General features: G+C 42.7%; 1 protein-coding gene across 3 annotated transcripts in view; it reads right to left on the bottom strand.

Annotated features, from left to right (window-relative positions):
• The window catches only part of ANKS1B (ankyrin repeat and sterile alpha motif domain containing 1B), a 736,922-nt gene that overhangs the window by 534,262 nt on the left and 174,977 nt on the right, over positions 1-27,683 (bottom strand). The window contains exon 9 of one of the 3 annotated variants that reach the window (XM_067559740.1): positions 13,492-13,497. The exons of the other annotated variants lie outside the window; for them this stretch is intronic. Coding sequence (XP_067415841.1) covers positions 13,492-13,497 — 6 coding nt within the window. The remainder of the gene's footprint in view (positions 1-13,491; positions 13,498-27,683) is intronic. 3 annotated transcript variants of the gene reach the window in all.

The raw sequence follows: 27,683 nt of genomic DNA, 5'->3' as shown, positions 1-27,683 counted from the left end.
CACCATCTATTTCCTTGTCCTTGTATTCCACCCCGACACCAGTGGCAGGGCCTGTTACTGCCTAAGGACAGTGAGGAACGGCAATGATCCACTCTGTACTCCATGCTGGTTCCATGGCCCACCAAGGATATTAGTTGCCCTCCATAGAGCCATAAAAACGGGCATGTAGGTAGTGCAATTCACAAACTCCCTGACACCTGTCCCTTTTGCACCAAGAGGGAGATTTGGCACACATCTGGCACATGCATCAGACTGCAGCCCCCCTTCCAGTGCCTCCAAAACCTTTTATTGAAGTTCTAGCTGCATTTTTCCCAGTACCTCCTGATCTCTACACACCCTGGCCAGAAAAAAAGCTCCAGGATCCTCTTCTGGAGGCTGAACAGGGTTCCTGGTGGCAGACTCAGGGTGCTGAACTGGTGTCAGAGCATGGACAGGACCAATTGGTTGAGCCCCAGCACTCTCTCCTGAAGGGAAAGGCACTAGAGTTAGACCCCATCCACCTCCACAACTAATCAGACACCTTGGCCTCCAGATCAATCCAGTTCTCCAGTGGGGAGCGATTTATATCAGAAAGGTACACACTCAGGCCAGCAGACCCACACCCCACCAGATGGCCTAGAGCGTGAGTGGGAAGCAGCCTGCCTGCCACCCATCCCCAACCATCAGGCCAGAGCTCTTGACCCAGGTAGAGGAGGCTGCTGAATAGATGGCTTGACAAGCCTCCACCACACCAGGTCTCCTGGGCTGCGAGGAATACATCAGAATATACCAACAGGACCACGCTCAAGTCTGAATCCTGTAGCAACAACCCCATCGGCATCTTGCAGAGGAGACAGAGGAAGGGCTCAACAGCAGTGGCACAGAGCTAGCGGGACCACAGGAAGCCCTAACATACTCCTTGAACAAAGGTGACAGGTTACCATGACTGGAACATGTGCAGTCTGACATAGTGATGGGAGCAGGATTCAGAAGCCAGGCCGGGTCAGATACCAGGATGTCATAATCCAAGAAAGGCCAGAGGGCAATCTGAGAGTCAGGTGTCAGAGAGCAGGCAGGGTCAAGATATCATGATATCAGAGTTCAAGACAAGCCAAAGGACAAACCGGGAGGCAGGAGGCAGGCAGGGTCAGGTTACCAGGAGATAGGCAGTAGAAGTAGGTATCATAGGGGAAGTAGTCCAAAGCAGGGAGAATCCACTTACATGGACAACTTCCTGTTCCTGTACTGGGTTTATATAGAAATTGTGAACCAATAAGGACCCCCAGTATTCTGCCAACTAGAGTCCAGCTTCTATTCCAGCAACTTTCAGCAGATCCCTGGGTGGCAGGTTTGAGCTTACTAACTTTCAAGAGCCCTATGACCCGAGTTCAAGAGCTACAGTCCCTAATGCAGGTTTGGTCTGCAGACTACTGCAGGCACTCTGCAGAAACATAGAGCACTTAGATAAACCCCACAAAGTTGGGCCTTAAGCTGAACACCTGCAGAGTGCCCATGAGATATCTGTGATCAACCCTGTCAACTGCTTTCTCCTGCTTCAGATAGAGCTGGACTATCCCTGCACACTAGATTGAGTAGGTCCTAGACCAAATAGAGATTATTGAAGATGGTCTGGCCCAAGACAGCGTAGGGCTGGCTGGGGTTGATCACACTTGACAGCATGGACTTCAGTTGCAGCAAGATAGCTTTTACTACAACCTTGTAATCCATACTGAGGAACAAAACTGGGCACCAATTCTTGAGGTCATGGAGATCCCCCTTTTTAGGCAGCAGGGCAAGCATGGCCCACTCCCTAATAACCCGGCCCAGGCAATGCTGAAATCCAGGCCAAAGACAAACCAGAATACGGGGTAGAACTCCATGTCAGCCTGTAGATGCCCAGAAATTTGTTGGTGGCTATCAAATGGAGGGCTTCCAAGAACTCAGCCAGTGTGAGAGATTGCTCTAAATGGTCTCAGTCACCCATGCTGACTATAAGGTGTTCATACCACAGGATCCCACAGATGTCAACATTGGTCAGATCTGGGGATAAAAGGGTGGCATAGAAGACCCTGGTCCTTCCCCACATCTCCACTGGATCCATGAAAAGGGTGCTGTCCTCCACTAGAGGCAGGTGATATGCTTTTTGGCACTTCTCTTTTTCTCCAGGTCATAGAATAAGTAGGAACTGCAATCCATCTCCCAAGGGAGCTGGGTGAGGGTTCAAATGAAGGCATACCAGGCTGAGTGGCTGTTGAGGGCCTGGTAATTAGGATCCTAACAAGAGCAGTTGGGACCAAGGGTCAGAGCAAGTTCAAAGCTGAGGCTGGGAGTAGTGGAGTAGTTTGTAGTCAGGTTCCAGGCCAGCGTCAGTCTGAGTCAGGTATCAGGGTCTGGGGGTGAAGTCCAAATTAAGCCGAGATCAAAGCCAGGCGTTCAAGCACAGGAAAGGTCATGGCAACTACAGGAAATCCACACTGTTGTCTGGACACTTCCTGGAACACGCCAAGGGTTTATATAGGACAGGGAGACAATCAGGAGCAATGAGGCTGCTGCCTGTCAGAACCCCCAAGGGCAGGATTTCCCATGGTCTGTGTCTACAATGGGTTGTGAGTAATGGAGCACAAACTAGTTTCAGCTGCTGCTGGGTAGAAGCTTTGCAGGCCCAAGTTCTAGATCCTCTGGGCCTTACAGCTGGAGCTCATCATACTTTTCCTAAAACTCTCTGCAGAAGGATGGATCCCCAAGGCAAGTGGCCAGGTGCCTTACCAACTGCAACCCTCCAGCTCTAGCTGCTCTATCATTGCACTCCTCCACTGGCAGGCCCCTCTGGTGTAGTTGTGGCAGAAAAGCCAAGCACAGACCTTACCTACATCCCACTACCTCTGCACTGAGAGAAAGGCATACTTCTCTCTCAGCCAGAACTCCAAGAAAGATGCCACAAGCCCACATCCTCCAACAGGCTGTTATTGAAAGGCCAGTAGGCTGGCTTGTCCCAGCCTCTCAGGCATCAATGAGGCAGTCACAGCCACCAGGTGGTGGCCTGAGAATGGGGCTGGCCTGATGCTGGAGGAGCAGGCCTGCAAGATATGAAATTGAGACAGGTAAATTAGGTCTAACTGGGAGTGGCACAACTGAGTGTCCTCCACCCAGACATAAGTGAATGTGGTGGAGTTGGCCATGGAGTGGTCACGTCATACATTCACCAGGGAGTGATGGTCGACAATATTGCTGAGGATGTCCGTGGTGGCCTGCCACATTGTGCATCCAGGGTGGTGTTAAAATACCCACCCAGGACCAGGCACTCCCGAGGATCCACAGTGCTGAGGAAGGCAGATGCCTGATGATAAAAGCACACCTGCTCCTGGCCTGGTATGGGGGAATATCAGGAGTGTTAACCGGGTTGAGAATCAGCCCTTCCACACAGATCCAGAGATGCCATAGGCATCCTGGCATGACCTTGGAAACCTCCAACACCTTAGGCCAGAGGTCTGGGGACAACAGGGTGGACACTCCACCCAAGAGTACAATGAGATCGCTAAAGTACAACTCATCTCTCACTTCCACCGCCAGATTGGTTTGTGTCTCCTGCAGGAAGATCACAGATTACCCCCATACACACACTTGAAGAAGTAGATTACTTGGAACCTGGAGACTCACCCTACAGTCCCTGATGTTCAGCAATGCAAAGGCAGCAATGGAGAGGAAGGATGGTATGGAGGTAAAGACCACCTGTTCTCCCAGGTGTTAAGGAAGGCAGGCAAGCTAACAGACAGGGGATCTGGGCAGGATAGGGGAGGCAAGTAACAAACAATAAAGGGGGAAGCCTTAGGTAGGGCAGGGAAAGAATGTAACAAACTGAGGGGGGGTCAGCAGCAAATGCAAAGGAGAGAAGGGGGCCATGTTAAACAGGGTTGGGGGGAGCCTTGAACTATAAGGGAAAGGGGCTCCACATGAGACGGGGGGGATGGCAAACCATGAGGGAGAAGGGCTGGTGGGCAGGCAGGGGGAGGAGGAGCTCACCAGCCTAATGCAAACTGAGGGGAATGGAGGGAGAGGGAAAGACAAGGGGGAAGCATGTGTACCCACCTGTGCTTGCAAACGAGTTTGCCTGGAGAAATGGATTCTATCCCTGCCTCTGCCAGAGAGTTCCTATAAGATGCTGGACAGGTCACTTAAACCAAACTTTTCACAGGTGGCCATTAATTACATGTTCTACGTTTTGTGGATGCCAAACTTAAGACCTTGGGGTCTGATTTGCAGAAGTGCTGAATACTCACAACTAAATTTGAACTCACTGGGAGCTGTGCTTTGAACATATGCATGCAATATAATGCTAAATACTCTGAAACATCAGGTCCTAGGCACCTGAAATTAAGCACTCAAAATTGGTGGACACTTTTTACATTAATCACGCTATGCCTTAGTTCCCCATCTTTAAAATGATTATATTAATAATCCCTCACCTCATAGGGATGTTGTGAAAATAAATTCATTATTATAAAAACACTCAGATATTGTAATACTAAGTGCCATAAAAAAAACCCATGAGGAAATTATTAGTTCTGTATTCAGAGCAGAATTTGAATAGTGTGCTGTAAATAAGGCCAGGCACTGACCAATGAGGAAAAACCAAAATATAGAATAGCTTTTAATTGAGCACCATCCACCTGTGCTCAGAAAGAGGCCTAGGCCCTATGACTAATTAGTAAGAGATAATGTAATTAAAGATTGTATTATAATGCATACATACAAGAAGAAGAATAAAGATTGCACAGGTATCTTTAATTCTGGTATTTTCTAACTTTGAGTGCTTGACTTTGCAACCTTAACCTCATGTAATGTTTCAATGTAATTTGTGTAATATATAGTGAAAGTAAAAACATTTCTGAATCTGTTTACTGTAGATATGAAAGGATATGTTCAAGGTGACAAAACCATCATCTATTAAAAAGCTTAATGGACAAACTGTTAATGAATCACTGCAGGGAAATGTCAAGTGTAAAAATGAGAGTTTCCTTTTCTTAAATTGTAAATCAATTACCAAATTTACAAGCGAGAACAACTTTTCATCTGTTAAAAAAATAAATACATTAAAATAAATTAAAATAAATTAAAAATAAAAGGGACAAATTGGCAGATCTAACACTACTGAAGTCAGAGATGCATGTATTTACACCAAGGCTGAATTTGGACCATGGTCCTTACTCTAAAGGTAACAGGGTATCAGTTTAGAAAAATTAGCTTAGCTATAAAACATTATTTCTTTTCTTATATGAATTCTTCTACAATGAAACTGATTTTTAGTGTCCTGATTTATTCCTATGTATTAAATGCTAAAGACGTGAATATATCCCAAAAGAAATCTTTCCTCCTTAATTTTTCACTTCCTCTATTACTCATTAGTTTGGCTGTAAACATTTTGTTTAACACTCGAAAAATATTTTAAGATACAGTAAGTATGAAAGAACATCCAGAAAGAAATTAGCAGTGTACCGAAGTTGAAGGACTGCTGATAAACTGTTTAGGGTATTTGTCCAGAATAACTGGACAATAACCTGCACAGAATCTCTTTGGCTGTATGATAGAAAAGAATTTTAAAAGGAGGCTTCTGAAGTCTTGATGTGGGTGAACTAATACATTACTCAAGATTTTCAGCTGCTAAAATAATTTAAGAAAGATTTTAACAAACAATGTGAAGATTTATCTCTGGATGGCATATTGAAATGCTTTTAGTAAAGTAATTATCTTTTGATTATATTAAGCAGATATTGGATAAGGATGACACAGTGAGCACAGTCATTGGAAATTTTTTTGCAAGTATCTTGGGAAGGAGATACTTCATTTGTGCTCAGAGCTGAAAAAGCAGGATTAAGTATTAAGGGCTTGATCCTGTAATGTTCTGAGCACTAGCCTCGATTCAGCAAAATACTTAAGCAAATGCTTAATTTTCAGCATGTGAGTAGTCCCATTCTAATCAATGGGGCTATTCACATGCTTAATGTTAGCATATATTTAAAAGCTTTGCAGGATCAATGACACAGTGGTCAGTACCTTGCAGGATCAAGCCCTAGAGATGAAATTCAGCTAGCAAGCACAAGCACAGTGTAAGCACCCACCCACACAGCAGAACATGAGTGTTTATAGGGGGCTCTGCATCCTACTCATACAGCGGATCTGAGCTTCAGATTAGCTGTCTATAAACCAACGCGAAGGGAGAGTGTGGAGGTACCGTGGGCTGGGTGAACAGCATAGGTAGGGCATATTGTGTTTTAAGTCCCAGATTCAGCAAGGCACTTGAGCATGTCCCAAAGCTGAAGTACATGACTGGTTCCAATGAAGTTAATGGGACTTTTCATGTGCTTGAAGTTAAGCATGAGTTTAATTATCTCACTTCATCAAGACCTGAGTGTACACACTCAATGAATCATGCCAAAATTTGATTCATTGTGTGGAACCAGTGTAATCTTTACCATAAAAAAAAAAAAAAAGACTGGCAATGAAGGGTATCAGGGTCTAAAGAAAAATGAAATCAAGGATTAATGTTTAAAAATATCAGTCAAATGTGAGGAAAAATGGAAGCTTGTTTAGTTTTAGTACATACAAGAAAAAAATAATTCAGGATCAACGCAATTATAATATTTTTTGTAATGCAGTTACCCAGCAAAAAAAATCAAAACATTTCATGTTAAACACCTAATAATTTAGCTATATATCCCCCATCTCTACACTATCTGAGTGTTATCCTTATACAAACATTTGTAAAACTTAACAAAGTTTAAAAGCAAATTAGCCAGAAAATGTATATTTTTCCTTTGCTTTAAGTTGTGAAAGAAAGAGTGGATAGGTGGGTGGCAGAATGATGGAGCTTATAGAAAATGCATTATTGTTCTTGAAATATGGCAGCAGGGAACAGAAATTAAAGAAGCAGGGGAAAATTATGTGATAAGCGAGTGGGCAGCAGTCACCATTTTATTATCCTCCTACCAGCTCACACATTTTTTGGATTAAAATACATATTCTCAACAGAAGTGTGTTACTGAAAGTGCAGTTCTTTTTGATTAAGATGTTCTTTTTCTTATAAAGGTCTCAGAGAATACATGTGTGAATGGGCAAAGCCTTTCAAAAGAGAAAATATGTACTGTCACAAATTAGTCATCTGAAGATGAAGGCTGGATAAGAATGGATAGTCAAAAAGACTTAGAAGAATACTTACACCGTATTAATTCTGATTCCATTAATGAGAAGCTGGTTGAGGTTTGCTATGTTGTATCGTACATGATAAACATGTAAACATATAAAACTGGGTGCACAGGAACAACTGAGAATCCGTTGAATTAGAGCTCTCACTATTTGCCCAGCACAGTAAAGGAACTGAAAGTGTAACTAGCAAAGGATGATGCCCAGGGCCAAATTCTTGACCCAGCCTTTTGTCTCATACCCTAGCTGGGGCCTCGGGCTTCTCCACACTATTAAAGAGAAGAAGGAATCCTTTGCCCACTGCACAGGCTGTAGAGCAGTATCAATTGGTCTACAGGTGAAACTGCAGCAACTACTGCCAGGGTCCCCACCCTATAATGGGGTACGTAAATCCTCCCTTCCATCCCTGCCTTTTTCACAGTGGAACATGTGAGTTTGTGGAGTAACTGTCATGCTGAGTAAGGCTGCAGAAACCAGAAGTCATATTCCTTTCTGGAAGGTGGAGCTCTGGACTGCAGGCACAAAACATACTGGCAGACTAAAGCTCAAAGAACCCTCTCATAACTGTATTATATAATGCATTATTGCCAATCTCAAGAGATCAAAAAACATGATTTGGATGCCAAAAAAATCATGATTTAAAAAAATAAAGATCGAACAATGTTTTTTAGTCTTTTGACTTTTTAATTCCACTCCACATCTCTGTCAATGCATGCGTGATAATTTCAGGTTGAAAAGTCAACCTTTAAAGCATACAAAAATGTACACCTCTCCCTGGCTACTCAGAGGAAGACTCCACTTACCCTCTCCTCACCCCATAGATAGAACTGCCATCCATTTCCTAAATCATTATTATTTTAAAATCTGCTTTACAAGTGTTATAAAATGGAGCTGGAGAATGAACATCCAAGAAACATAAAATACTCTTTCTGTACCAAGTTTTCCAATTATTTCTAATAAAGACTTACGTGAGCTGCAAAGACCTTTACATGTGAGAAGATCTTTACGCCATCAAATTACCTTGCTAGCTGCTGGAAAACCTAACACAGTGGTTCTCAACTATTTACCACCGTGGGCTGCATATGCAGCTCTCCATGTGTTATGTGGGCTGCATCCACACAATATATATGTATGGCCTACCTGTATGGACCTGAAGAGGTCACATGGGATGCAGCTGTGTGCTGGTTGGGTCACAAGTGACCCGTGGGCCATAGGTTGAGAAACACTGCTCTAACCCAAGTAGAGCTTCAGTATCTCAGTGCAGTAATGATATTTATAATCCTTAAACGTGTGTGTGTCTATATAAATAATCCATTCAGTCACATTTAAAACATTTTAAATTATTCTACTTTCTTCCTATAATTTTGATTACTGGGTAATTTATATTTATGTAGTTATTACAAAAAATAATTTTTAAAATCCCATTATAATTAATTGTCCAAATTATAGCTAAAATAATTTTTATTTTAATTATTCTTCCCTCCCTCTGCCCAAGGCTTCTCCTCTGCCTGGATCTCAGCAATACCACTTCCCTGACTTCATTGCCTCCTGTTGCTCTGGTCCCAGGGGATTCGGATTAGTGGTGGTATCAGTCCTGGGTAAAGAAGATCTGGGCAGCAGGTGGCAGCAATCTGAGCCTGAGCCCAGCAGCAACTTTCTTCAATCTCCCTTTCCCCTACCTCCTGTTGCACAACTTGCTCTCTGCTAAGACCAATACATAGAGGCAGGCAGGGAAGGTCTCATGTCCTCAGCCCTGAAGCTCTCTGCCTGCATACCTAGCCCCAAAAATAATGGGAACATAAGGCTTTCTTGCATCATCACAAGAGCCTCTTCTGAAGGCTCCAAAAATGCTATTTCTCTCAATGAATTTATGAGAGTTTAAATAAAAAGAATTTAAGTGCTAAATACAAGCTCTCTGGATCTTTAAAAAAAAAGAACAGCAGAGAGGGCAGGGTTTGCCCTTTAGACTATACAAGTTTTCACAGTAATCTTGATTGTCATGGATTCTTGGGAAGTTGGAGAGTTAATACTCAATATCTTTCTTCTGCCACTTGATCACACAGTACATTCAAATATACTGTAAGATTCAGATGAATAAGTAATACAGTATCATCTTCTGACAGTGGCCGGTGCCAGATGCTTAAGCGCGAATGAACAGAACAGGGCAATTTACCAAGTGAGCTATCCCTTGTCATCCAGTCACAGCTTCTGGCAGTCAGAGATTTAGGGATGAGTATGAGTCGCCAATGTGATATGGCCGTGAAAAAGACTAATGCAATCCTAGGATGCATAAGGCGATATATTTTCAGTAGAAATAGGGAAGGGTTATTACTATTATACAAGGCACTGGTGAGACCTCATCTGGAATACTCTGTGCATTTCTGGTTTCCCTTGTTTAAGAAAGATGAATTCAAATTGGAATAGGTACAGAGAAGATGGATCACTTCATGATTACCTGTTCTATTCATTCTCTCTGAAGCACCTGGCACAGGTCACTGTCGGAAGACAGGATACTGGGGTAGACGGACTATTGGTCTGACCCATTATGGACGTTCTTACATTCTTATGTTGATTAGAGGAATGAAAACCTACTTTACAAGAAGAGACTCAAGTAGCTTGGCTTGTTTAGCCTAACACAACGAAGACTGAGGGGAGATATGATTACTCTCTACAAATATATCAGAGGGATAAATACCAGGGAGAAAGAGGAGTTATTTAAGTTAAGCACCAAAGTTGGCACAAGAACAAATGGACATAAACTGGCCATCAACAAGTTTAGGCTTGAAATTAGACAAATGTTTCTAGCCATCAGAGGAGTGAAGTTCTGGAACAGCCTTCCAAGGGGAGCTGTAGGGGAAAAAACCTAATTGGTTTTAAGACTGAGCGTGATAAGTTTGTGGAGGGGATGGTATGATGAGATTGCCTACAAAGGCATGTAGCCGATCTGTGACTGCTAGAAGCAAATATCCTAAACAGTCAGAGATAGGACACTAGATGGGGAGGGCTCTGAGTTACCACAGTGACTTCTTTCCCAAGTGTCTGGCTGGTAGGTCTTGCCCACATGCTAAGAGTCTACCTGATTGCCATATTTGGGGTCAGGAATGAATTTTCCCCCAGGTCAGAATGGCAGAGACCCTAGGGGTTTTTTGTCTTCCTCTGAAGCACAGGTCATGAGTCACTTGCTGGTTTAAACTAGTGTAAATGGTAGTTTCTCTGTAATTTGAAGTTTTTAAATCATGATTTGAGGACTTCAGTAACTCAGCCACAGGTTATGGGTGTATTACAGGAGTAGGTGGGTGAGGTTCTGTGGCCTGCGACATACAGAGGTCAGACTAAATGATCCGGAGGTTTTAGCTGACAGGAATTTCTGTAGAAGGAGGGCCTGGAATCTATTTTCCCTCTGCTTTCTGGTTCATGGTGTAAATGTCCCATAGAGCATTGAGAAGGAGCATGTCCCCTCTCCTAAGCATTTCAGGTTTTTGGATGTCAGATGCCAGAAAAACTGCAGCACATGATGCACATGGCTTAAATCCATGTTTCTTGTTCTTTGGATCTGCCACTCTAACTAAAGTAACACTAAACTAACTCTAATACTAACTAGGATAACTAGCTAACTATTTGCAGAAAACACAAGGCACTTACCTAAGTTGCTAAGGATCTTGAATCCTGAAGAAGGCTCACATCTGTCTGTGGTAGCAGTTGGAAGGAACTGAGGCGTAACCATTGCTTTGCTCGCTTTTACAGCCCAGCCCTCAGAACATGCTCAAATACTAAGGGGGGAATCCACACAGGGTACATGAATGCTCAGAGAGGCACTGCTAGTAGAAGGCTGCACTGTTCAATAGCACTAGTCAGCACATAACCCAAGAGTGGGAATATGTAGCGGACACTCCAAAAACTATAATAATTAAACCTGACGTCTGAAGGTGGATAAATTAGCATGGAGTAAGGGGCAAAGTCTGCAAAGGATACCAAAAGTTGTTAAATTAATGTGAACAGAATCAGAATAAATGGAAACTTCTCAGACAATGAAGTTTGCCAATGATGCAAAATTTTGGTTAGTAGCAGTTATGAAGGAGTGGACTGGGCAACATAAGACATTTCAGTTAGACAAAAACACTGCATATTGGCAAAAAAAAATCTCAGGCCAAACTATGATCTTTGTTACAGCTGTGAAAATCCAGATTACCTCCACTGAAATTGATGTAATTATTTTGGATTTACAAGGTGTAACTAACAGCAGAGATTAGTCTTCAACTGCATATATGTTTATTATTGTAAAACTCTGAAAGTATAGGATCCCCTTTGAAAAGAGATGCAAGAGCCACAGTAATTAACTTAATAAAAATATCTGCCCTGTAGGATGCAGCAATAAAAACAAATAGGACTGAGTATATAAAATATTATTAATCATTTCTAAAGCACCCTAAATGTACATGATGCTTTACAGTCATAAAGACAAACATGTTCTCTGCTCTGAAGCACTTATATTATAATGACTTTACATGGAACTCTTCTCTATGGGGGAATATCACGTGCATTAGAAACTGAGACTCCCCGATGAACTGTAATTACGTAGTATCTTCTAAAAAATCTCACTTTAAGAGTAGTACAGTCTTATGTTTTGAGAGTGGATATACTTTTTCATATGAGGAAAGCATTTTAAATGTGACATTTCCATTGTTTGTGAGGGAACAACATCATTTTTATTTTGAGTGGAAATGAAAATCAGTATATGCCTGTAGAAGGAGACCTGTGATTGGTAAACCAGAACAGGACTGAAGAATTAAAGATCAACCTAATATACTATTCTTGAGCAGTCCTTTTGGCCTTGGGGGAATCTGACAGTGTATATAGAATTTGTCCCAAGTAACAAAAGGGATTATGTTTAGCAATATCACTGCAAACCCTGACCTTCTCTATAATAATTTTTTGGGGAAAGAAATTCACTCTGAATACTACCAAAACATCGCAGAACTGTATTGTTTAATCAATTTCACATTTCTCATAATAATGCCATGTACTAATGGAAATTTGAATTTATACTATTTTTCAACAAACTTCCTAACTGTGAGACCAATTAGAGTGTCAAGGTCTTCCAGAAGAGAAGAAGGAAGCCCCATTGCTTGAGAAATGTAAAACTCAGATGATCAAAGCACCAGAAAATATATTATAGGGCACAATCTTACACTGGCAAGAGAAGATACCAGGTGACCTCAGATCTTTTTCTAAAATAGAAAAGATGAGAGAAGGAGATGAGAAAGGAAGGTTATCTTGAGCTGTAGTTTTCTGAAGGTACTATATTACCTCAGCAGATCAGCAAATCTTGTGTTAGCTTACACATAAGGCCACAGAACCATTCAAAGCAGTTGAGGTACAGGTTTGTCATGGGTCCAAATATATTAAAAACAGAGGATATAAAGAGAATCTTGTTTACGAAATGTCCCTCAGTTCTTGTCCTTCAAAAGAATTTCATTAGGATCTTGAAGAAATACAGAAAGAGGAAGGATGAGTGTGGAACTTCTGAAACAATACATGTGGAGAACTCTATTTACTATAAGTTAACCTTTTGTCTTCCTTGTTACGAATAGCAGTGTCAATCACCCAGAAAGAAGGCTGAGGAACATTAAGAGAAAAAGAGACTGAAGTACTATTCTCCTGAATTGGGTATCTGATTAGACTCCAACATAAAGAGAATTGTGTTCAATCAAGCTCCAATCAGCCACTCTGCAAATTTACAGCACAGATTCAGTCCTAAAGTAAATACTCCTACTATAGTGAGGCCTTCTGGTAACTGGATCCCTACCTGGTAATACATTTGAATGCATAACTATTTGGAAAATTTCACATGCTTAGACATCTAGGATAACACAAACATCCCTGAATAACACAAACAAAGAAGGAGTTTTGTGAAAATGTTTGTCCAACCAAGGCAGTAAATAAATGTCCTTTTAACAGCTAGTTTATGGAATCTGATCTTCACAGGTAAATCACAAGATTTGAAGGAGGAGACAGGAAGAGTTTAGCTTAAGTGGAAGTCAGATTGTGGCAAAGTTGCTGCCCTAACACCCCCCCTCTTGACTGACTATGGCACTGCAGCAACTTTTACCTCAGTTTCCTCCTTGGGTTGCCACCTCCGAGACACCATAAAACTGGCTATTGCTCCTCTCCACACCAGCCTGACTCCCCTCTGCCCTTTCACACAAAGGCAGTGGTTCAGGACAAGAAGCTGAGGGTGGTTTCAAGGTCTCTTTGGTTCTCACCTTCCCTGCCCCATTCTGGCCTGTCTGGCTGTGGAGGCAGGTAGCTCCAGACCTTTGACTAACCCACAAGCAGCCAGAGGGGAATGGGAATCCACAGCAACAAACCCACCCACCTCCTTTCTCCTAATGAAATGGAAGCTAGAGAACCCAGCCGATTCCAGAGCATGCCGGGATGGAAGGGAAGGCAACTGAGTCCCCCAAGGGTGGCCCAGCTGTTAAAGGGACAGGATCACAGGAAGTCTCTGCAACGCATTTCCTTCCCATTCAGCCTTGGGAGCATCAGGAGCAGGGAGAAGGGAAAAAAATACAAAACAGAACCAGCATATCTTCACCAGCAACCGGCGAGGCAGTACAAAAAACAGCCAGGCAGATTAAAATTCAGCCAGGTGTCAACCTTATGTTGACACAGGCATGCCTTCTCCTCTCTCTGACTAGATCAATCCTCAATCCAGACCTGGCACACTCTTCCCCTTACTCAGGGTTTCTGGCAGGCTCCAGCTCATCAGGGCCCCCATCTCAGTCAGGCTTTCTGTTTGCCCCTGGAGAAGCCTGTCTGATGTTTTTCCTTTTTTCCTCACAGCCTTCTTTTCAGAAAGAGAGAGAGAATGAGATAGCATGAGAGTTGGGCTTTATTTCAAAATTAGTCCTGGCCATTCCTCCAGATGCACCCAGGCTGAAGCCCATATTAATCGTCTTGCAACCTGTGGGGGGTAAGCAACCCACCACAAAGATAATACCAAAAGATTTTAGGATGAAGACAAACACAAATGTATACATACAGGACCCAGAAATAAACACAGTTCTCTCAGTTCTTTGCTTTTCCCATGAGACTATCCTTTCCTTCCAGAGTTACAACCAAACTTTTAGAACTGCACACTATGCAGAACTGTTTGCAGTTGAACAGTTAAAAGAGGTGAGCTGCATTTGTGCAAGCAGTTACAGAGATTGCAATCAGAATTTCATATTCCTTTCTAATGCATATACAGTTCCATAAGTCTAGCTCTTTTCAGTATTCCTAAACTACACATTGACTCTAATCATTTTCAATGCCCTTAACTGGCTCCTTTCTATTTCACCTCTTTGCTTTTTGAGATGAGGGAACTAAAAGTGAAAGTGTCCAAAGTGAAAGTACGTGATCTATGTATATAATAACATTATTATAAATTCTCTGTCTTAATACAACTCAGTATCAGATTCCTTTTTTGGATTGCTGTACATTAAACAGGTATAATAACTCAGATACCTTGAGAATTTACAGATTTTTTCATTGTGTACTAGTAGTTTAAATTACTGCTTCCGATCTTCATTACCTAGCATTTAACCACATTCAATTTAATCTGTTATTGTGTTGTACAATCCCCCACTTTCATTAAATCCTTCTGTGGTTCTAATAATTTTGCATTTTTTACTATCCATTCCTGAATATTACTCTATAACCAGGAAATTTGGGCAGCTCACTATTCAATTTATATTCCAGGTAATTAAATAGAATCTTTTAATTACTATATAATTCATTGTTTGTAGCACAAAAAAATCTCCTTAGAGCAATAACTTTGCAAAGCTTGTATTCATTTCACATATCTAAAGGTAGTGACTTGTACATGCAGTTACATGTGCAAATATAAGAACCTAGCATTTTGTATTTGCAGTAGAGTTTCAGTGAAATTAAATTTGTGGGCAAAATATACATGCAAATATAAGATTAGACAGGAAGGAGGCAGCGAAAAGAATGTGTGTGTGCAAATGCAGTTTTCAGCAGCACACGTATCAGATTTGAAATATTTGAAAATCAGCTTTATTTCCAAAATGTATATTTTACTGATCTCTCCACAGACCCTGATAGCACTGGCAATGACTGAATTATATCAATGATAGAAGATTGACCTCTAATCAGAAGAGATGATTGGCTATGAATTATATACTGTTTATTCATAAAACTTTACTTTTAGTCAAGTGAGGAGCATTGGTGCTTTTCAAATTCAACCATACTTCTTGGTTCATTTCTAATTATTAGATGTAGAATAGCCTCTAATCTGATTGGTTATTCAGGATCCTGGTCCTGATTCTCATATATACTGAAGCTCATCGAGCTAGCTTGGGTATAAATAGTAGCATAGCCCCGATAGCACTCATGGAGCAGTGGAAACATGGCTAAGCCATGCCCAGTACAAACCCACCTGAAAACAGTTGGTATATACTCGGTACATTTCAGCCACGCCTTTGCTGCCTCTACCAGTGCTTCTGCAGCTACACTGCTATTTATACTTGCACTAATGCAATGATAGGGAGTCACATTCCTAGCTCATAGCGTAGGCATAGGCATATACATACCTGAACTAACGTTAATTTAGTTAGCTTTGATAAAGAGAGGTTACTCACCTTGTGCAGTAACTGGAGTTCTTTGAAATGTGTGTCCCTGTGAGGCATCTTATGCCTTTGATCGGAGATCTCTCATAGCAGTTCACATTCAGTCCATGCATAAGCCCTACAGATCCTCATGCCCCATACCAAGGCTAAATGGGGCTGTGCAGGTGAACTGCCCTCAGTTCCTTCTCTATTGCAAAGTCTCAGAGAGGAAATTCCAAAGCAGAGGGGAGGAAGGCAGGTAGTGGAGCACCCATGGGAACATACATTTCAAAGAACTTCAGTTACTGCACAAAGTGAGTAACTTCTCCTTCTTCTTTGAGTAGTGTCCTTATGGTTGCTCCATTTCAGGTGACTCCCTAGCAATAACCCCTAAGGAGGTAAGAGTTTCAGAATAGTCTATCACAGAAGAAAGAACTGCACTGCTTTCTACCACATCTGATCTTGCAGCATGATCCAAAGCATAGTGGATGGAAAACATACACACTAAGGACCATGTTGCAGCCTTGTAGATTTCAGCAACTGAAACATCCTTGAGTCGGGCTACAGATGTAGATTGTGATCTAGTAGAATGCACAATCACTCTTAGGGAAGGTGGAACCTCAGCGGAACCCTAACAAGCAGTAATACATCCAGAGATCCATTTAGAAAATCTCTGAGTAGAGATAGAGGCTCTTCTAGACCTATCTGCAATAGAAACAAAGACGTTAGGGTCCTCCTGAATAGCCTAGTTCTGTCCAAGTAAAAGGCTAATGCCCTCTTAACATCAAGTGCATAGAGGGCAGATTCCTGTGTACACTGATGTGGCTTAAGAAAGAAAACTGGAAGGTGAATACTTTAGTTAATGTGAAACTCAGAGAAACCTTAGATAAAATTTTTGGATGGGATCATGGTGATATCTTCTCCTGGAGGACACAGTAAATGGAGGTCCCACCATCTCCTCAACCCTTCGAGCAGAAGTGTTGGCCACCAAAAAGGCCGTCTTAATAGACAGATATAGCAGCATGCACATAGCTAGAGGTTCAAAGGGATGGTTAAGAACAAGGTTGAAATCACAAAGTGGCATAAGGGTTCTAATCTGTGGGAAAAGATTCACAAGGCCTTTCAGGAATCTCATTGTGGTTGGATGAGTGAATATTTGAGAAATCTTTTATTGGCACATGGAAAGCTGTTATTGCTGCTAAATGAACTTTTCTGGAACATGTAGAAAGACTGGACTTTACAATTCAAAACAGGTAATCTAAGATTGTGCAAAGAGACAACTGGATAGATGGTGCCAGTTACACCACAGAGGTATCTTCTCGATTTGTGAAGGTAAGTGTGTCTTGCAGATTCCTTTCCTTCTTTTAAAAGTACATTGTGTACTCCCAGTGAACAGGCTACCTCTAGTTCTGGTAACCATTGAGGAACCATGCTTGTAGTTGCAAAATGTTCAGATTGGGTTGAAGTGTCTGACCTGCATCCTGGGACAACAGTCTAGAATTGGTTGGGAGCACTGACACCTGTTTGTTCGGACTGTATTTGTTGGATACATAAACTGTCTGAGGCATTCCTGGAGACATCAAAGATGAAAATGGCATAGAGTGTCACAAAAACACAAACTGTAATGTCTTCGAGCAATTGCAGACATATTTCTGGAACTTGAGGACTAAGCTGCATTCTTTGGATAAGGTCCTTTAGAGCAAGGAACTTGTTGGAAAGGAGATAAGCTCTGCCCATTATAAAATCCAGGAAACTGCATAGGTGTTGAGATTGATTTCTCAAGATTTATCTGAAGGCCTAGACTTCAAAATAATTAAGTTATTGTTTGAATGCCAATGACACTTCCTATAAGATTGACCTTTGAGGAGCAAGTTTTTGAGATAAGGAAAAATTGGTATTCTTAGATGATGGAGGTAGACAGCTAGAACTGCCATGATTTTTGAGAACACCGTTGTGGCAGAAGACAGGCCAAAGGGTAGTACTTGTCACTGGTAATGATTGTGATTGAATGTGAAACAAAGAAATCTTCCATAAGAGGGATGAATCACTATGGGAAGTAGGCATCTTTGAGGCCAAGGGTCTCAAACCAGTCCCCAGACTCCAGGTAGGGAATTATAGCTGCTAGGGACACCATACTGAATTTCAGATGTCTGACAGGCTTGTTCAATTGTCTGGAATCTAGTATTGGCCACCAACCTCTGGGTTTTTTGGGTATCAGAAAATATCTTAAGTAGAACCCTTTTCCCTTGTATTAAAGTGGAACTGGTTCTCTGGCCCCTAGACTTAGGAGCAATGAGATCTCCTGTGTCAACAAATGATCATGAGAAGGGTCCTTGAATAAGAACTGGGGGTGGGAGGGCAGGATGGAGGTAAACTCAATAGTATAACCCGATTTAATGGCCTCCAATACTAGTTTGTCTGATATTATAGTCTTCCATCCTCTATAGAATAGAAAGAGGTGGCACCCAAATTGAGGAAGGAGGGCTGTGTTGTTCAGCCGAGAAACTCTGGTTACTGGGTAGTTTGGACTCTTGATCAAACCATCAGAATTAGGTTTTGGATGCTGTTGATAGTTGGGATGATGCAGTCGAGATAGTTGCAAGCTTCTTTTACAAAATATCAACGTCTTAGTCAGTGGCTTTGGAAGCCTGCAGAAGGCAGAAAATTGAGCAACACAGGATCTTTTAATCAATTGTGACTTGCTAAATTTTCCCTGATTTGTCAGTGTGTATATCCCTAAGACTAACTTTAGGATGCGAAGCGAGTCATCTGTAGAGGCTGCAAAGAGCTTGTAGCCCTCCAAAGGTAAATCTTCTATGGTTGATTGTACTTCCTGCGGAAAACCAGACAGTTGAAGCCAGGAAGCTCATCTCATTACTATTGTGGTGGAAACAGACCTGTAAAGCCTACAGAGATGTCTTTGTTAAGAGCTGACCTTCCTTTATTATGGTGCTAAATTGTTCTTGGTGATCCGGTGGCAAATTATCAATAAAAGCATTAAACTTCCTGTAGTTCACCTAGTCGTATTTTGACATCAGCACCTGGTGATTAGCTATCTTGAATTGTAATGTTGCCAAAGAATTGCTTTTATGACCAAAAAGGTCCAGACATTTCTGGTCCTTATTATATAGGGTGGCTTTTTGGATATGTTACCTACCACTTTCATTGATTGCATCCACAACCAGAGAATTTGGTGCTGGGTGAGATAACAAAAATTCAGAATCCCTAGCCAGGAGATGGTATTTTTTATCAGCCTGCTTGCATGTAGGAGCAGCTGTTCCTGGAATTTGCCAGACAATTTTGGCTGGTTGAAAAAGGGCTTCATCAATTGGCAGTGCCACCTGTGCAGAAGCAGAAGTGTGCAACATGTCCAGTAACTTGTGTTGGGAAGAGAAGATTACTTATCCTGTGCAGTAACTGAATTTCTTTAAGATGGGTCTCCCTGTGGATGCTCCACTTTAGGTGATTGTTTGCCCCTGCACTTGTAATCAGAGATTTGTAGTAGCAGTTGGTTGGGTTGCACATGTGCTGTCTCTGTCTCGTGTCACCTCAGCTGGTTACATCGCACCGTGTAACCAACGCCCCCTTTGGTTCCTTCTCCACCACAGAGTAGCCACCATGAAAATTCCAAACTAGAGGGGAGGAGGAAGGATAGTGGATCACCCACAGGGATAACCATTTTGAAGAACCTCAGTTACTAAACAGAATGAGTAATCTTCTCTTCTTTCTTGAGGAGTGTCCCTGTGGGTGTTCCACTTTAGATGACTGTAAAGCAGTGCCCTTCAGTGGAAGGAAGGGGTTTGGGGGTTGCAGTCATGTCAGATGATAAAACCATAAGTCCGAATAGAGCATCTGATGATGAAAGCTGCTCTATGGCATAATATTGTGTGAATGTATGGGCTGACGCCCAAGTTGTTGCTTTGCAGATGTCCATAATGGGGACATTGTTAAGGAAGGCTATTGAAGCAGATAGAGCTCTGGTGGAGTGGGAGATGTAGCTGCTGTTGGTGATTGCAAAAATCAATGCATCTAGAGATCCATTTAAACAGCCTCTGTTTAGATATGGCATCTCCTTTTGATTGTTCTGTGATGGAAAAGAATAATTTTGGTGATTTCTTGAAAGTCTTTGTTCTCTCGATGTAAAAGACTAGTGCCCTTTGGATGTCCAGGGTGTGGAGTGCTGCTTCTTGTTTATTCCCAAGGGGTTCTGGGAAGAACGATGGGAGGTGAATGGGCTGGTTAAGATGGAATGAGGCATCACTGTTACCTAAGAACTTGCAATGTGGTCTTAAGGTAACTTTATTTTTTTTAAATGTTGTGTAGGGGGGTGTACCATGAGGGCCCCCTGTTTCCCCATCCATCTGGCGGATGTGATGGAAACAAAGAAGGCCATCTTCATAGAAAGACAGAGTAGTGAACACGTCACTAGTGGTTCAAATGTGGGTCCAGTAAGGCCTCATAACACCAGATTGAGTTCCCATGATGGGAGTTCATATGTCAGGGTAGATGTTACGAAGGCCCTTGAGAAAACATTTGGCAATTGGGTGAGTGAAAATCGAGAATTCATCCACCTTGTCATGAAACACTGTGACAGCTGCGACGCGTACTCTGACCAAGCTCATGGAGAGGCCCAATTTCTTAAGTTCCACTATATAGTCAAGTACCAGAGGTAGAGGAGAGAAGACTGCCATGATTTGTCTCATCTGGCAGCATGTATTGAATCATCTTCATTTATGCAGGTAGGAATGTCAAGTAGTTTGTCTACGATTATTTAACAGAATGTCCCTTACTTTCTCTAAACAGGTCATTTCAGTTTCTCGGAGCCATGGGGTAGCCACACCATGAAGTGAAGTCTTGCTAGGATTGAGTGTTGAATATGGCCTGCATCCTGGGAGAGGAGATGAGGTAGAAGAGGAAGATTGTGCAGTAGGCACAGGCCATCTTTAGGAGGTAAGGAAACCACATTTGCCTGAGCCATGTGGGGGCTATCAAGATTGGTCTTGAGTTGTCTGTCCTGATTTTGTGCATGATCCGTGATAGAAGAGGGGTCAGAGGGAAGGTGTACAGTAGGGGTATATTCCATTTGATGAGAAAAGTATCGCCCAGGAACCCAACCCCACTCTGGAGCAGAAATGTGGGCACTTGGCGTTTTGGGTTGCTGCAAAAAGGTCTATAATTGAGGACCCTCACTATTTGAATATATTCCATAGAACTCTGGGGTTCATTTCCCACCCATGGTCCTGGAAAATTTTTCTGCTCAGTGCATCTGCAAAGGTGTTTTGACATCCTGGTAGATAGGAAGCTGACATGTTGATGTTGTGACTGATGCACCAATTCCGTAGTAGTATGGCTTCCGTGCATAGGGCGTGTGACCATGACCCCCCTTGCCAGTTTATATAAAACATGCAAGTGATGTTGTCTGTAAGGATCTTTATAGTTTTGTACTTGACCATAAGTAGGAAATGGGAGCATGCTTTGCAAACTGCCCGTAGCTCCAGTAGGTTTATATGTAGGATGGATTCTGATGGAGACCAGATGCCTTAGACCATGTGATTGTGCAACTGTGCTCCCCAAATTAATAGGGAAGCATCCATTGTGATTGTCATCATTAGAGGGTTCTGTATAAAGAGGACTCCTGCACATTTTTGGTTGTGTCCACCAATGTAGCGAGATCTTTACTTTGTTTGGCATTGTGAGATGTTTGTTGAGCATGTTGTGTCTGTGAGGAATGTACACTGTCCGGAGACAGGCTTGCAGGGATCTCATGTGCATTCTAGCATATTTGACGACAAACGTCATTGCAGACATGTGATCCAACAGTTGGAGGCAGGTCCTGGATGATAGGTCTGGGGGCTGCCAAATGTCTTGGAGATTAGATTGAATAAAGTCATGAATCCTTGAGGCAATGAGGCTGTGTCTTCTGGAGAGTTGAGATAGGCCCTGATGAACTCCAGATTCTGCACAGGTGTGAACGTTGATTTCCATGTGTTTATCTGAAGGCCAAGATGTGTGAAAAGAGCTACTTTGTTTTGAGTAGCTTTTAGTGTCCTTTGTTGAGTCGATCCTTTGAGTAAACAATCATCCAAACAGGGGAATGACCCCTTCTCTGCAGAGGTAAGCCACTACCACCACAAGAACTTTCGAAAATATCCATGGGGCAGTGGACAGTCTGAAGGCCAGTACTTTGTAGAACAAACCTGAGGAACCTCCTGTGTAAAGGATGTATTCTTATGTAAAAATAGGCATCCTGGAGGTTGAGGGCCGAGAACCAGTCCCCTCTTTCCAGTGCCGGAATTAAGGTTGCTAACATCCTGAAGCATTGGGTCTTCACAAATGTATTGAGTTTCCGTAAGTTGAGAATGGACCTCCATCCTCCAATTTTTTTCTGGGTTAAAAAATAATGTGAATAGAATCCCCTCTTTCTGTGTTGTGTTGGTACTGGTTCTACTGCGCCTAGGCATATGAGATGATTTATCTCCTGTCACAGTAGATGTTCATGAGAGGGGTCCCTGAAGAGGGACGGGTAGGGAGGGGATGTAGGGAAGATGGAGGTAAATTGGATGGAATAGCCAGTCTCGATGTTCTCTATAACCCATCTATCTGACATGACAGTCTGCCAAGCTAGATGGAATGGGGTCAGATGGTCTCTGAATGGATGGAAGGTAGTGGGTGTTTTCAGTACTTGAAATTGTATATATCTTGGGCCCTCAACTAAAACCTCAAAATTATTATCTTGAAGGAAGTTGCTGGGATGTCAAAGGCTGGGACAGGGATTGTCATTCTGCAGGTCACTGCTTCTGTCTTTGTGGGTCATATTGTCTCTGAGGTTGTGTATAAGGCACAGACCAGAATCTTTGTGCTGAGTAGTACATATCCTATTTTTTCTTATTCATAAGCTTATATATGTGCAACGATTTCAGTGTCACTCTGGAGTCCTTCAATGCTTGAAGGGACTCATCAGTTTGGATGAGAATAGCTTGGAGCCTTCAAATAGGAGATCCTCGACCATTGATTGTACTTCTTTGGGAAAACGATAGAGGTGGAGCCAAGATGTGTGTTGCATGACTACAATCATGGCAATGGAATGTGCCGCCTGAGTCCAGTAATGCTTGCAAAGCTGTTTGAGCGAGAAGATGGCCCTCTCAGATGGTCACCCTGAATTGTTTCTTTTTTTCTTCCAGCAAAAACTCAATAAAATCTGATCGTTTTGAGTAATTTGTATAAATGTACTTGGCCATTAACCTCTTATACCTGGGAATCCTAAATTGTAGGGTGCAGATTAGTAGGCCTTACAACCAAAAATGTCTAGTTTCTTCCAGTCTTTGTCATATGGGATGGTTCTGGAATGGTGTTGTCTGCCATGTTCATTCACTGCTTCCACCACCAGGAAGTTTGGGCTGAGGTGTGAAAAAAGAAATTCCATTCCCTTAAAGGGCACAAAATACTTTTTATCCTCCCTTTTGCAGGTTGGTGGGACTGTTGCAGGGGTCTGCCAGATGGTTTTGGCTGGGTCCATGAAGATATCATTGATTGGAAGGGCGATTCTGGAGGAAGTTGATATGTATAGCATGTCCAAACCTTATGCTGACACTCAGGCACTTCCTCCAGTGGAATGTCCAAGGAATCTGCCACTCTCTTAAAGAGCTCCTGAAATTGTTTAAAATCATCCTCTGTGGTGGGAGGTGGGGGTATGATGGTTTCATCCTGGGAAGAGGTTGGCTGCTGGTGCAGCTTCCTGATCTGAAGCCTCCTCCAGTTCCTTGACCGCCTCTTCTGGGGGCTTGGAGGGTCCTGGTACAGAGGGTGAAAGGGAGTGTCTCAACTTCACTCTGGGTGGGCTGGGAGGCTTGTGCTGTTGTGTTTGGAATGCTGCCCATGGGTCCCAGTAAGGAACCCTCTGATGGGAAAGGTATGGGTGGTGGCATCCATGCATGTCTGTATAAGCTCTGAGTTTGAGATCCTGGGTGAAAATCCCATTTTTGTGATGGACCTGGCCTGGCAGATGTATGAGGAGGCGAAGAGTGCTGGGAGGAGTAGATTTCCCCTTCATCCTCATCATCCTCATCACTTGAAAAGGGAGGAGCAGATCTGGGCAGTATGGTAAGATGGCTTGGTACCAAGGGTACTGGAGTGAAGTTGGTACCAAGAAGAGGAGATCCTTGTGTTAAGGAATTGCCGCAGTGCTGAAAGCATAGATACCGATGAAGATGTCATCAGCGGTACTGACGTCTGGAGTGCAGTTGTCAGTGCTGATAATTGCATGCTGTGTGCTATGGAGGAAGAAGATGGTACTATAGCCTGCAGTGGTGTTGAGCTACTCAGTGCCGAGTGCTTCATCGGCTTTGAGGCAGAGGGTTTCGCTTTCCCTTTGCTGCCCTTATCTGAGCTAGCTCATTTAGGATATTTGCTTGTGCGGTACTCACAGTACTGGATGGTCCCGCTACTTCAGAGGTGGAAGATCTCGGTGCAGTCGGTATTGATGGGTATGCTAAGTTGGAGAACACTGTTTCTTGGAGGATTCCCAAGGAGGGGAAGTTGGAGCCCACTTTTTAGTCACCTTCTTGGTGAAGTGCTCTTTTGCCTGAGCCTGTGAAGGGAAGTCTCTGTCAGAGGCTGTCATACGAGACCATTGTCCGAGATTTGCCAGATGCCTGGCATAGAGACTTTTTGGCTCAGGCTTTCAGGTTATGGCAGTGTGAGCACTTCTGCAGGATGTGAGTCTTGCCAAGGCAGTGGACACTCTGTGAATGCCCATCTGAGACCGAGATAGAGAGTCTGCATGTAAGGCAGCATTTAAACCCAGAGAGCTGGGCACGCCCCACAGAGAAGGGTTTTCTCCCGTAAGGAAGGACAACTATGCTATTCTAAAGGGTCACTAACAATTGAAACTTAATTTTCTAATATAAGAGAAAAAAAGGTTTTTATTTTATTTATTTTATTTTTTTAAAAGGAGAAAGAAAATAAACAGTGAAGGAGAGGTAACTATAAACTAACCAACAACTATTAACTAAATAATTAGACTAACTAGGTTAAAGTACAGGCTAAGTGCTCTGACTCAAGTGAAAGGTGGAACTGAGGGGGGTTGGTTGCATGGCGCTATGTAATCGCCTGAGGCGGCGCGAGACGGGGACAGCGCATATATGACCCAACCATGCACTGCTTCCACAAATCTCCGTTGACAAGTACAGGGGCACGCAATCACCTAAAGTGGAGCAACCACAGAGACACTCCTCAAAGAAGAATTCTGGACTTCTTTCAGTGGAATTTGCAGGATGTCAGTAACCCTCTTCATCAAGTCCTGGAATTGCCTAAAGTCAGTGGCTGATGATGGTGGTAGTGGCATAACCACCTCCTCAAGTAAGGACAAAGATACATTTGTAAAGGGGATAATCTCCTTTTCTGCCCTTGCCTTTTTCTCCTCAAAGGTCTCCTCTGCTAACTCAGAGTGGAGGGGAAGGAGGGATGGTACTGGGGAACAAGTTCCTCTGGGTTCCTTATGGGACTGAACTGGGGCCCCTCAAAATTGTTGGCGATATGTTGCCCTTGGATTCCTAGTAATGCCAATGAGAAGGACCATAAGTCATGGTGAGTGGGGAAGTATTCAATGTTGTTCATCCCAAGTGTTAATAGGCAGGAGTCTAGCATTCTGCCTTTCTTGAATATGCATTGGGGAAAAGTGTCTCTTGGAGTAAACTGGGGATCCTTGAATGGAAAGTTCCAAGTCTGACTCCGAATGCTTCTCCACATATTGTATAGAAGGTTACAACATCTATTCCTGGATCATATAAGCTGGGGAAGAGGTAGGTCTCATGAAAACATGAACGGTCAGTGACCCACAGACATTGGTACCAGCAGGTGTCCAGAAGTCACAAGGAGAGGAGACTCAAGTTCATTCAGTACCATAAGGTCTTTCAGGTACCAGAACTCCTGCGGCACTAAGAGAACTTGGTATGGGCACCAATGATGTTCCCAATGCTACTGTCCAAGGTGCTTGTATCAGTACTGAGGGGATTATGAATTCCATTGAAAGCACTCTCTTGGTGTGATGGGGGCCACTCACCTCCTGAGTGTGCCTCCTATCTGGTGTGCATCTGCCTGCTCTCACTCTGCTTTTGTGGTGCTCTCTGCTGGCAGTCTCTCTTTCTCAGATGGGTTTTCAGTGACTCAGACCTCTGGCCGAGTCACACACAGTCCATGCATGAAACAAAATAGACCCCTTCTGGGGTAATCAGTCCAACAGGGCCTATGCCAGTATCCTGGTTGGTCTTCTGCAGTCCCCCCTAGGCTAATTCTCAGGTAGTCCCTTTGGACTACTTTAGAATTGAGCAGTGCCCCCAGGGACTCCTTCCTGGAGACTCTGTTCTATAGCAAGCCTTGACTGATCCCAGGTCTCCAGTGGAACTTCTCTTTCAGTTCAGTTCATCCCCATTCCGGGGTAATAAGGTTCAACACATATTGAGTCCTTCGGGTCTTCAGCCCCTTCCCTAGGCCTATGTAAACTGCCTTCTCAGGGCACTCAGCTGGTGGGGGGGACCCAGGCCTGTCCACTACACCTCATCCAAACCCAGCAATCCTACAAATAGCAGCCACCTGCTGCATCCCTTTAACTAACTTGTTGCTGCTACTGTTCCCTGGGCTACTTCCCCATGGCCCCAGCACATTCAGCTTCACCCTTATCTCGGGCTGGTCCTACTTGAGTCCCAGCAGCCAGCCAGACCACCTGGAGTCTGAAGCGTCCACAGAAAGAGATATCGAGGCAGAATGAGTTTCTTTCATAGCCCAGTCTTTTATCAAGAAAGTTATAAAATGGAAAAGGGAAGAGTGATGTAGTTCAGATACAGTTTCAAAGTTGTATGAGAAAAGAGCTATAGAACTTACGCAAACCATGGTTGTCAGGCAGTAAAGAGTCTGCAAAAGCAACCTCCCTATCCCAAGATGCTTTTTGCGTTTCTGTTGGGGCCCTACCATTAGGAATGCTGTCAATCTGCAAGTAGATAGGATCAGGTGGGGAAGTGGGAGTGAGAAATGAACGGTTTTATGTTTTATACCAGTTAGGTTTTTGACTCTGCACACTTTTAAACATTACACTTTAACTATTTATTTTGTTACTGTATAATTTCTTGTCTTGAATAATCAACATATTAAAAAATATAATTAAAGTAAGATATCACATTTGTGAAAGAAAGGGATTGAAGTACCGCATGCAATATGAAAATCTTCTGCATACATGCGTGGGAGTTGTGGCAGTTTCTTTGATGAAACGTTTCTGTTCTACAACTTAGCAGTTTCCTCAGGCTACCCATATCAAACAAAGAGCAAACATATAGTTCCAGGGTACTCATGTGACTTATTTTTGGTCTGAACAAAATTGCACTGTTTCTCCTTTCCTTAGTATTTTTTCTCTGCTCTTGCTCTCACATAAACATAGTTAAACAAATCCATTATTATAAATACTACACATTTCTGTTTTCATTCTAGAGCTTAAAAAGGTGTGCAGAAATATCAAGCCTCCGCAGAAACTTGTATTGGGGTAAGCTATATATTAGAGTTTGAAGAAAGTGGCATCTAAGCTAAAGCAATTTACATAGAGAAGGAATGAAGATGGTGGTTTGTATGTGTGTGTTTTTACATCCCGGTATTAGGTCTCCTGCTACATCCCTTTCTTCTGGCTCCCTGGAATGTAAGTAGACATCCTTAGCTTCCCTTGGACTCATTTAGATTCCTTTAACATCCACTTACTGACATGTAAGGTACCTTACACAAGACCCATAAATTAGTCCCTGAGTTTTTATCCAGCTTCTTAGATACGTATGTTATCCATTTTTACTATGTCAAAATAATTAAAGTTTTTTTATTATTAAGTAATTTGTCTGGCAAATTCTGTTAAAAAGCTATCAC

Source organism: Emydura macquarii, unplaced genomic scaffold (assembly GCF_026122565.2).
Source record: "Emydura macquarii macquarii isolate MOO-44397 ecotype Brisbane River unplaced genomic scaffold, CSIRO-AGI_Emac_v2 contig_2205, whole genome shotgun sequence".
NCBI classification, from domain to species: Eukaryota; Metazoa; Chordata; order Testudines; family Chelidae; genus Emydura; species Emydura macquarii.
Note: the sequence above shows the minus strand (reverse complement) of the source record. Positions and strands in the feature narration are given on the sequence as shown.